At 33.0% G+C, this 12,269-nt stretch overlaps 1 protein-coding gene and 2 long non-coding RNA genes across 3 annotated transcripts; 2 read left to right on the forward strand and 1 right to left on the reverse strand.

The window, feature by feature from the left end:
- Nucleotides 1-3,920: 3,920 nt before the first annotated feature.
- Nucleotides 3,921-4,806, reverse strand: LOC131013424 (uncharacterized). Its single transcript, XR_009097673.1, has 2 exons — nt 4,635-4,806; nt 3,921-4,188 (listed from the first exon to the last, which is right to left on the reverse strand). It is a non-coding gene; the product is annotated as an uncharacterized LOC131013424 (long non-coding RNA).
- On the forward strand, nt 4,094-7,716 carry LOC131013420 (uncharacterized). Its single transcript, XR_009097669.1, has 3 exons — nt 4,094-4,391; nt 6,789-6,851; nt 7,473-7,716. It is a non-coding gene; the product is annotated as an uncharacterized LOC131013420 (long non-coding RNA).
- Nucleotides 7,717-8,146: 430 nt separating this feature from the next.
- LOC131013411 (heat stress transcription factor B-2a-like) lies at nt 8,147-12,063 on the forward strand. The gene is made up of 2 exons (XM_057941485.1): nt 8,147-8,422; nt 11,457-12,063. Exons 1-2 carry the CDS (start codon nt 8,192-8,194, stop codon nt 11,787-11,789), a joined length of 564 nt encoding a protein of 187 aa, XP_057797468.1. The 5' UTR covers nt 8,147-8,191; the 3' UTR covers nt 11,790-12,063.
- Nucleotides 12,064-12,269: the final 206 nt, after the last annotated feature.

A 12,269-nucleotide genomic window follows, 5' to 3' on the forward strand; every position in this document is an offset into this window, starting at 1 on the left:
TTGTTGTTGTTGTAGTAATGGACGAACAGAAGCAAATAAAGTTTGCAGAAATGAAAAATATATTTTTCTTCCCTATATAAATAAAATGTATGGATTTATTTTATAAAAAATAAAAATAAAATTTTAATTATTTTGATAGACATATAATAAGATTTTGTTTTAAAGTAATCAGTTTATAGAATTTGTGCCTTATTATGCAAACATGTAAATCAATGACTGGACCCGTTTATAATTTACATATACGTGCATGTCTCAATTCAAACTTAATTCAAAATTAATTTTATTGAAAATTAAGAATATAAATATTATATATATATATATATATACAATATAATATATTGCAACATATACATATAATATGTACGCTATTGAGAAATATAAAATTAATAACAAATATACATCTAATCACTAACATTCAATTAAAATAATTTATCGTATATAGATTATAATTTTTTTCTTATTAGACATGTAAATCTAATTTTTATCTAGAAAAAATAAATAATAAAATTTATTAATTTAGATTATATGTAATGTTAATATTATATATATATATATATATATTATTAATTATATTTATTATGATTAATGAATCTTTATATAGAATGTAATAGTTAATTAATTAATAAATGATGAAGATTATATATGGTAAATTTTGAAATGGTGAGATTTTAGATATGCCACATAGGTTAAGGCTTAATCCTATTATATAATAGATTCTTTGGAGCCTCTATTTTTTTGAAGCCTCTACGGTCGACCACCCCGCGTAGGATCAGAACCGCCTCTGTAAATTTGTATACAACGCAAACATGAATGACATGACATTTTTCGTGTTGACACGATACAATTAAAATTTGAATTTATATGCACAGTGAAAAGATGAAAATCATAAAATTTAAGATCAATTGCCCATATATTTACGAAATATATATACCTAAATTTGGGTTTTGAAGTTTGTGGCCTCAACTATAATTTCGATAAGAATTAATCTTGTATGGATGCAAAATTTTTCTTACGTGACATGATTAGGTAGATAGGATAAAATTCAAAACAATATATATTAACATGTGAATGATAATTTCGTATCTTATCGGATTAACTTGATAACAACAAAAATTCGATACGACTTGATACTTATTTATTAATGGGGTTATTGCCAGAAAATACATATACTTTGTCAATTTTCTGGTTTATATCATGACCTTATAATTTGGCCAGAAAATACATCAATTTTCAATTTAATTGCAATTATAACATGACTTTATAGTCTGGCCAGAAAATACACCAAGTTTCAATTTATTCTCAATTATAACATGACCTTGTAATTAATTTAGTATAATAATACCAAGTTTAATACATTAAATATTTTTAATTTTCTTTTCATCTCACAATATACTATATATAAATACATATATATTTGATAAATATACATCTATATGTAAATAATATATAATATTATTTACTTTTTAACATAGTTTCTATTATATACGTACGTAATTTTTTTATTGGTCCTAATATTTTATAATTTCATAATTTAAATAAATAAATACTTATTATATATAATATATTAATAGAATATTAAAATCAAATATATATATATATATATATATTTGTGTGTTGAAAATGTAGATATATATATATATATAACAAGATATTATATTGATGGCTTAAAAATACATACATACCTACATATATATGTATATTATGAAATAATTAATCATCTAACTTAATTTTTATAAAAATTAATCAATCAATTAAAAATATTTTATACATAACAATTTAATATAAATACAATAAATATTAATACATCTATGATGAAAATAAATCTAAATAAGGTCATGTTATAATTGAGAATAAATTGAAACTTGGTGTATTTTCTGGCCAGACTATAAAGTCATGTTATAATTGCAATTAAATTAAAAATTGATGTATTTTCTGGCCAAATTATAAGGTCATGATATAAACCAGAAAATTGACAAAGTATATGTATTTTCTGGCAATAACCCCTTTATTAATTTTATACTTGGAGTTTTTGTGTCGTGCAAAAAGTGTCGGCCTGAAGTATTATGCTTATATAGCCGTTACGGTGCTCAAATTCGGCCGTAATCAACTTTATTTTATACTCTCTTGCTAACTAAAATTTGGAGTATAACTACGTCGCCTTCAACTTTCATTACGACCAATTTATTCTTCGAATCGCACAACTACTACTCTTGTCGTACGCATTTCAAATTTCATTCTTATCCCATTAAAAGAGTGAGATCGTATATCATATTTTAAAATATATATATATATATATATATATATATATTCATACATTTTTATTAGTTATACAAATTAAAAATCTCCTTAAAATACGTGAATGGTCCGTACCATGCAGACGTTAGAGACCTCCTCAAGTATTATTGAGTTAAATTAATGTAGTCGCACGTTTTGTTTTCACCATGTATAATGGTTACATTCCGTTTGGCGTCTTCAATTTGAGTAAGTCAGATCTAACAATTATGTCTGCTTTAATATTTTCTCCAATCAATGGCCGAGGAAGGTAACTACTTTTGCTTCCAAATGTTTTTTCTCCATTAATATCCATAATTTCGATCATGATATATTACCTTAAGCTTCAGCTTTCGGCGTCTCATTGAATCCCAAATCGAAGATTTTTATTTATTTTTATTTTTTGGGGGTTAAGTTGTTCTAGTAAAGGCCATAATGACTTCCCGAATTCAATTATTAATCTCACTACTTTTTTTTAAAAAAAAAGAAAAAAAATTGCGGAGGAGGAATTGGGGATTGCACTTAAAAGTTATTTTCTACATAAAGATGATAAATATTGAACTACATGAGTATATATTCGTTTATTCACGAGTGGAAGTTAACCGGAAAGAACCCAAGCTAATGGCTCCCAGTCATTTCTTTTTAAATTATTATGTTTAAATTGTATTTTGTATTTTTTTCGACTTCTGTTGAATAAAATTATAGTTTCTTCCATCCAAATTTATTACTAAAATACAAAAATATAATTTCGCCCGCTCATTTTCAAAATTCTAACTCCTGCTCATGATATTTGCGTATATATACATACATACATAAGATTGAGTTATAGTACAAATTAAACTCATTTAACATAAAAATTAAGAACTTTGCACTTAGCCTATAAAGTTATTGCACTAATCTATAAAATAACTACATTTTTGTGGTATTATTATTCTGTAATTGTGCTCCTTTTGAGTTTCAAACTGAAGACTACTAACATGCAAATATTTTATAGCTTTATAGGTTAAGTGTAATTATTTTATAGTGCAAGAGGTTTGTAGTATATAGGTTAAGAGAGGTTTTTATTTGATTCAAACTTTGTATGCATATATTACTTATTTGGTAATTATATATACTCTTCCGTCCCACTATAAGTGGTTAAAAAATTTTTGGCACAAGAATTAAGAAGGTGTAAATTTGTTAAAAATTGTAGGGCCCATATTTTTTAAGGGTTAAATTTTTTTGTTTATTGAAACAGGTCACTTATAGTGAGATGACCCAAAATGAAATATAAGCCATTTTTAGTTGGAGGAAAGGAGTAGAATCTTGTCCCCTTGGGATGGCCTAGTTGTAGTAGCCCGCTCTTTTAATTATGATTAAAACTAGTAAATGCAATTTTTTTTATAAATGAATCCAGTTTATGGTCCTGATTTTTTTTATATATCAGAAACGGAGTTATTATTTTAGCTTTATATTTTTTTTTAAGTATGAGAAAAACGCGACGAGGATTATTGAGTCATTCAATAATTTATTATCCAGTTTAATAACTGACTTAGCAAAGTCAAGTTATTAATTTATATGCGATAGAAATATTATTTCTATTATTTACTTGAAGTCGTGATTAATTTTCGATTTATAAAACGAGTTAAATTAGATATTTAATTCATAGATTGATATAACGAAGCGTCGTTATTTAGTAGAACCCAATATTAGTTTTACAAATACTTGTAACTTCAATACTTTACAAATCATTATTTTTTTTTTCACTCCCTAATATTTCCTACACTATACACGCATCCACTCCACCAAATCCCATTATACCTACCTCCCCACCACTACTTTACTTTTCCCCCACCACACTAGTGCACCACCAACTCCATTATCTTTTGCTCCCCACCAAATCCTTCTCCCTTCTTACTCAATAGATCGCCAGTGGAGCTGTTTAAGAAAATCCAATTCGTATATTCCAACAGAATGTTTACAGCAAGCTCATGCCAACATCAAAACCAAGTTTCACACAGAAAAAAACACCCGAAATAACATCTATAATCTCCGAGATCTCCTTATTCAAACAGTATATGCCAACAAATTTTCACCAAGAAGAAGAAAACAGATCAGCCAATCAAGCACAAATAGACAAGGTAAACACTAGGCTCAGCTCATTCAATCCATTCGTTTTTCATCCAACAAGCATGATCGATTAAAGGATACTAAGCATACAATGAGTATATTCATAAAGAGACTTAGCAAACTCATATGATCTTTAGGCATAAATCAGTTTATGCTATATTTTCTTATCACACGAGGCAAGCAAGGAAATTTCTTGATACATTAGTAAACCACGAACTTAGTTTTATCTCTTGCATAATCAATTATAGAAATACCATAATTCAATAGAAAAAGGGAGAGAGTGAGGCTTGAGCCGGTTCTTGAGCAGAGGACAGATTTCAGCGGCATCTCCTGCTGCCTCGGCGGAAATTGCGTGACAACAGCAGCAGCGTCACGAACGAAACAACGGCGCTGAATCGCTGATCTTCCACAAACGGTGGAGATGGCGGCAGAGGCGGAAAAGAAACAAGGCTCGACTCCCCGCCTGCTTTGACATCTGAATCGGGATCGGAACGGAGGAAGAAGGCGGCGTGACGCAACTCGAACCCCATCGACCCCGGAGAACAACGAAGGCGGACTCTCCCCTGCTTGCCGGAAATCACACAGCAGCAGCGGCGGTGCTCGCCGATTCTGGAGTGCAGCGGCAAGGCGAAGTCGAAGATTCCAGTAGCAGCAGCGGCGTACCCTTCTCGCCGGTTGCTCAGTAACGGCGGCGGATTCAGATTCACCGAGGGAGATGCGACGGTAGGGCCGTTGCGGCCACTGGATGAAAATCAGAGGGAGGCTCAACGACGGCCTCGGCGGAAATTGGGCACCGCGACGGAAGGAGCCGACCTCGTCGGACCTCAGAATGGCTGAAACAGCGGCGGTGCTCGCCGGTTCCGCGGCAGTGGCAGATCGAAGCAGCGGCGGCGCTCTCGATTTGGGGATCTGCTAGTACAACGGTGAAGAGGGGGTTTAGGGCGAGGAAGCGGCGCGGTCAACAGCTGAACGCCGGCCACGCCAGCAGCTGGAACGACCGGAGAAGGAAGCGGCGGCGGCGGACGCCTCGATTGAAGGTAGATCGAGGGAGGAGAAGGCTGAGTGTGATTTAGGAGAGATTAGAGAGAGAGAGGATAAGGAGGAAGAGGCAGATGCGGCCATGCCGGACCTAGGCACGGCCGCACGGCGGCAGCCGACGCCGGTCGGAGCAGAGAAGGAGCTCGACTGATTTTGATGAAGGGCTCGATTGATTCTGGGAGAATGAGCTATCGGCTGATTATTGAGTGGAGAGGGTGTCGACTGTTTTGAAATAAAAGAGAGAGAGAGATTAAATTGGGCCAACTGATTTTTGGGCTTTATTATTTATTTGAATTGGGCCAACTGATTTTTGGGCTTTATTATTTATTGTAATTGGGCTTAATTTAATTAATTCATTGGGCTTTGTTATTTTATTCCGATTGGGCCTCCTAGTTATTTTAAGTTTGGGCCTTTTTCTTTAATTTGCTGATGGGCTCTAATTGTTTAAAGATTTGGGCTAATGTAAAGTTTATGATGGACTATTATTCCATATGCCCATTTATATATCAGTTGGGCCGAGTTTTATTTAATTTTAAGTTCAGAATAATTCATTCTATTCTTGGGCTAATTTTAAATTTTGGAAATAAATTTATTTAGGTGGACTGCAGATTTTAATTGTTTTGGGCTTGTCCACTTTTAATTTGTTTGGGCCGAATTATTTAAGAAAAAGTTTGGGCTTTAATTGTTTTAAAAGATTGGGCTTGTGTTTAGATGGTTTTGGGCCTCTTCATTAATTATTATTTGGACCCTATTTTAATTGTTTTGGGCCAAAGACTTTTAAGTTGGGCTTTAATTCTTTTAAAGCTTGAGCTGAGGTTACTTCTTTCAGATAAGCCTTGCAGTATCTATTTTGATGAAGCCTAATTATTTATCAGTGGGCGAGCCGATTCTTATTCAGTAAATGAGCCGCCCAGTTTATTAAATATTGTTTTCGGACTTCAGACTTTAAAGCAAGCCATTACTGTTTATTTCATTAAGCCACTGGTTTATTTAATTAATTGACTACTCTCTTTTGAGCCTATTAATTATTTGAGGTTACGCTAGTAATGATGCTTCTATCGAAAAGCCGATAATTTCTACAAGGTCACACCTCGTTTAAAGCCGAGTTAGTCCTTTTTCAATCAAGTACAAATGCGAGGTTTATTTCACGACTAGAATATTCCGATGAGGAAGGAAGAATCACAGTTTTATTCGACCGCGCTAGACGAGAATTAGCTAAATCTATTAACGAGGATTAATAGTAGAATTCCCGATTATCGCTCAGAGTATTAGTTCATGCATACCAGATTCATGCATAGTTAAATTACGCTTTCTCATTAATTAAGAATTTTCCTCGAGGCAATGTCTTATTTTATATTCTCGTGATTAAGGTCAAGCGCGAGAGTAAGAACTACACAAGGAGTTAGAGTACCTTAGCAAAACTTTGCTATCAGGTGGGCAATTTCTTACGCGTAAATAAAATGCTATGCATGTGTTATGCTTTAAAATGCAAATTGGATCTTCAAGTGTGGTATGCTTTATTATGCTTTACGCTAAATGATTTACGCTTGATTACGCTTGAATGCTTTACGCTGATAAGTTTATGCCTGTGATTGATGCTTGCGTCTGTTGGGGGAGGCCTCCCTCAACAGTACGATGCCGTGACCGCTGAGGAGGGCCTTCCTCACGGCGCGATGCCCGTGTCCGCTGAGAGAGGCCTCTCTCGCGGTGCGATGCCAGTATGCCAGTATGCCTGTGTTACAGCGTCTATTGGGGGAGGCCTCCCTCAATAGTACGATGCCGTGACCGCTGAGGGAGGCTTCCCCTCACGGTGCGATGCCCGTGTTCGTTGGGGAAGGCCTTCTCCACGACACGATGTTTGTTATGATTGTTAATGATGAAGAATACGCTTATGCTGTTTATGAATTTGGAAATGTTTAATGAGCAAAGGATTTGAAAGAAACTTATGCCTCTTATGCGATGTTGTGTTTTGTTGTTGATGTTATGTTATATGTTTGGCAACTGCCCACTAAGTACTCTTGTACTTAGCCCTACGTATGTTTATGTTTGTGCAGGTTGAGCTGTGATGGGCGATGAAGTGTTGTTGCTGAGTGGAGTTTTTGTTGAACTTAAAGTAGGCTCAGAAAGGATACATGTCTTCATACATGTATCTCAGTTATGTATTCCGCTGTAAACACTGATTATTTCAGTTACGCCTTCCGTTGCAAACTCTGATAATATTTTAGCCAAGCCCCTAACGATGCCTTTTCCTTTTAAGGAATATTTCACGCGTATCCAAGCTCTTTGAGTATTCTTTTATGCACCCCTTTCTAAACCCGCTTCTTAATTTCCCTTCCCCAGTCATGGTTTTCCCGGATTAATTATCCTTAATTAAGGCCGGTCGTGACACTAGTGGTTAGGGTGGTTGCCTGTTGTCCAAGAGGTCACAGGTTCGAGTACTCTCGGCCACAATAACCACTAGGTGGGGTGTGTGTGGTTTGTATTATTTATAATGTAATTTCATAAAAAAAAAAAAAAAAGGAGTAGAATCTCTTAAATAAATTAAATGAGAAACCACACTAAAAATAAAGAAGACATATTTTAGTTAGATTATTTTGACCATCAAGTTTCTACGATGTGGAACATAATTGATCTTTTCAATTTAATATTTTGACAAATCCCGACCATTGCAAAAGTCAAAAGAGGCAATCAATATAGTTAGTTAATTTGCTATAAATAGGGAAGAATATGGATTTGACGAGTTTGGGTGGCTTACAAAATACAAAGGGGAAGCATGGGTGCAGGTGGGCGGGTCGGGTCAAAGCCCCACAAAATGAAGTGCCCCGCCCCATTTCTATCCAAGACTTACGACCTCCTCGACGCCGCCGTGGAGAGGGTGGTTTCTTGGAACTCCGACGGGAATGGATTTGTGGTTTGGTCGCCGGCGGAGTTCTCCAAACTCATGCTGCCTAAATATTTCAAACACAACAATTTCTCCAGCTTCGTTCGCCAGCTTAATACCTATGTGAGTCATCTCTATTTTTCACATAAATACTCCTTCTGTTGCCTCATAAATATGCATACATATTTACGTCGAATGTTTTAATAAAAAATTGTTTGAAGTATTGACAGTGCAGAAAAGGTTCCATATTAAGGATATTGTTAAATAAATTGAGGATAAGTAGTGTAAATCACAAGAGTAAAATTATGAAAATTATGTGTAAAGTAGTATCTAAAATAGGATATATATATTCATAAATTTACGGGGCCTATCAAAAATGAAAAATATGGGAGCGGACAAGTTAAATTTATGGTTTATTTGTTTAGTTTTTGGGATAAAGATGGATGTTGATGAGACTGGATTTTTATGCTTAGTCTAGTCAAAATAGTTCTGCTACTGTGTTCAAAGGTATTGGCTAAAAAGGCTAGGGTTAGTCAAAGATTTTTCACTAGCTCCTTGGAATTGGAAAGCCATAAAGTTGAAATTAATTTAGCTAGAATCGATTGCTACCTACTATGAGGGTGCAAAACATACATTATCCCTCAATTTCACCTTCATAATTCACTTTTAATTATTCACACATATTTGGACGCTAAACCTCTGTGCCTACAGTGCTTACAAATTGAACTCTACACCACTTAAATGTCTCTTAGTGGACAATCATCAAATATATTAAGCATAATACTATTAGTCGTACTTTATTTTTAAATAAATTACGTAAGTAAATAAAGAAATTTAAAAAACGCAGGACTCGAATCCAAGACCTCAGGTTTTGTGCATTAATTAACCTTTTACCGATATACAGGCACACTTAGTCGTACTTCTTTGTATATTCACATGCATATCAATATATATCATTCATGTTTTTCCTTTCATTTTCACTTTTGACTATTGTGACATTCAATATATAAATTTTGAAGGAGGCCCTATGTGAAAAGAAAATACATACATATGTATATTAATTTACATATTGGTCTGACTTCAAGATGGCAGATTTGAAGGGTGGAGTAGTTATGGTGTAATGAGGTGTAGGTTATTTTAATAAAGAATAGTCCAAATCCCACGAGTCTATAATTGATTCTATTGGTAGTAGAGTCCTTAGCTCAATTGGTTTCTTTTTTCTCTTTTAATAAAATCTTAAGTTAATAATTGATTCTATTGGCGACTCAGGAAGTTCTTTATACATATTTAACTAGCTAGGGACGTATATTAATCGGGTTAATTTATTCGATTGATTTCAAGCCAAGTCATTTGATTTTGGACAATTTTCAGTTTAAACTATTAGAATTGAATTTTCTTTTAGTTAAAATTTTTCATCCTAGTTCACTTTCGGTTTTCAAATTAGTCCGTTAGAAATTTACAAAAAGAAAAAGTTAACACGTATGAAATTTTTTGGGAACATATTCTTGTGACTGAAAAATAAGTTGTGCTTTCTTAATTAAAAACACTTGGATTTTGTATTCAATATAAAAATAAGTGTCATTTTACCATCAACTCAGTTATTAATAACTATTGAGCTCTTGATTCACGAAAATTGTAATTTGATTTGAAGGCACGTATTTTAATAAATAGTTGAGAGATTTGTATAAAGTAGAGAAAAATATTCCACTAATATTGAGTGGAGAATGAGACCCACCAAATTAGATATATGGATGAATCTTTTATAAATATTAAGTGAAATAAAGTTTAAAATATGAGGGGTAATTTTTCAAAAAAAAAAAAATTTTGTGGACGGATAAAAACAGTACTAAGACTATAATTTTGGTGGACATAAATACTAGTACTAAGACTAGCTATAATTTTTGTGATAATATAATTTATATAGGGTGCGTTCTTTTTTATTGTAAATATATCATAGAAAAATGAGGGATAACCAAATTTTTATCATTTAAATCATTCCTTTCTTTTCTCTCATTTCCTATTTAACCCTTACTCATTCCTTATTTACACTACAAAAGAAAGATAATATTATCCCTCAATTTTTTGGAGGGATAATATTATCCCTCCTTTGTTTAAAGGATTTAAAGAAATGAAGGATTTAAAGGATGAAATTTTGTTTATCATTTCTTTTCCCATGACAAATTTACAACCAAAGAGAACGCACCCATAGACTAAATTATATAATCCAAAATAACCGAAACTACACTCATATTTACTATCAAAAACATCATATACTATCAACAACACATGCCATTGATGCTTATATCTCGAACTTCATTTATATATCCTAACCTAACCTACTTTTATTTATTTACTCACGAAGCCATTAGTCCTTATCGACTCATCAAACTTCGATTGCTGTGGCATTTATGTGGAAATATGAATTTATTTTAATATTTTAAAACAAAAAATATTTTAAAAAAAATTATGATTCAAGAGAGTTGGGGCTTTTTTCTACATTAGTAAAAATAAGACGTATGTTAGATTAGGATAAAATGTTGTAAGTATATATAGGTACTATTTAGATATACTTCCTCAGCCTGAAAGAGTTAATTTTGTTCGACACAGATTTTAAACTTTTAACAAATATTAAGTGAATGTTGTGAATGGAGAAATTAAAAGGGTGTGAGTAGAGTGGAGAAATAATAGTTGGCCAAATTGTTAAAGTGCAAATAAGTCTTAAAAGTGAGAATAAAAAATAACTTAATTAGTGATGGAGTCATGTCCAAAAACAAATTAATTATGCATATTCTCGTGGGATGAACGAAAAATAAAAAATGAGCTAGCATACTCTTTCAGGGATCGGATGGAGGGAATATTATTGATGGTAAGAAAGATTTTTTTAGTAAATGAATAGTTTGGGCCAATTTGAATAATTTAGCCTATAGATAGTGCTAGAAATGAGTGGTCGAGATTGGTTTTTGCATATTACGAAATGGAATGTTTCTACCTGAATATATAATACATTTGACATGATCATTCAGAAACATTTCATTCCATAATATGTAAAATGAATCCAAATATTAATACCATCAAACAAATGGTTGCATACTTGCATGCATGCATGGAAAGTATATCCTCAAGTTTGTAAATAAAGAGAGATCAATTTTGACAACAGGGCTTCAAGAAAACAGAATCGAAACGGTGGGAATTCAAGCATGAAAAATTCTTGAAAGGTTCGAAGCATCTGCTGGTGGAGATCAGCCGCAAGAAGGTGGAGCCGAGCGCGTTCCCGCAGTTTCTAGAAGCTTCCAGAGGCCGTTGTGAAGATGGGAAGATGGCAAGAATGATCATGGAAGAGAATCAAAACCTCAGAAGAGAGAGAGTGCAACTCAAAATGCAGATTTCTCATTTCAAGGCTGTGGAGATGAGGCTGCTCGAATGCCTTTCACACTACATTACACACCAAAATAATATGGAAGGACCTACAATCCAAAACTTTTCATCATAAATAAAAATTCCCACAAAATAATATATAAGGTTAATAATATGAAAAAAATTCCTTTTGACAAAGTTATATGTGGGAGTTTAATATTCCAGTCGAGTCACGCTACTTCATCAGTTATTTCAATATGATTGTACGCGTAATATGTACTATATTTTAATATGCTATTTTATATAAGTGCATATATGTAAATTAGTGATACCGTATGGGATGAAATGCATGCCTTTTCAGGTACTGAATTTTGTATGAACATTATATGTATCTATTATATTGACTTTAATTAAGTTGGTGTCTTAACATTCATAATCTTAAAGCTATGTGACAAAATAATTCGTATTAAGGTTAGCACCTCTTGTTATAATTAAGATGGTGCATGGTTGAATTTGTTGCTGTTGTTTTGTCGTTTATTTGAAATTCAGAAGTTTGGAATTTGTGTATTACTAGACCAAAAATCAGTCCAAAAGGTGGACTTATTTAAGTGCAAAA

This window comes from Salvia miltiorrhiza, chromosome 2, assembly GCF_028751815.1.
Source record: "Salvia miltiorrhiza cultivar Shanhuang (shh) chromosome 2, IMPLAD_Smil_shh, whole genome shotgun sequence".
Taxonomy (NCBI): Eukaryota; Viridiplantae; Streptophyta; class Magnoliopsida; order Lamiales; family Lamiaceae; genus Salvia; species Salvia miltiorrhiza.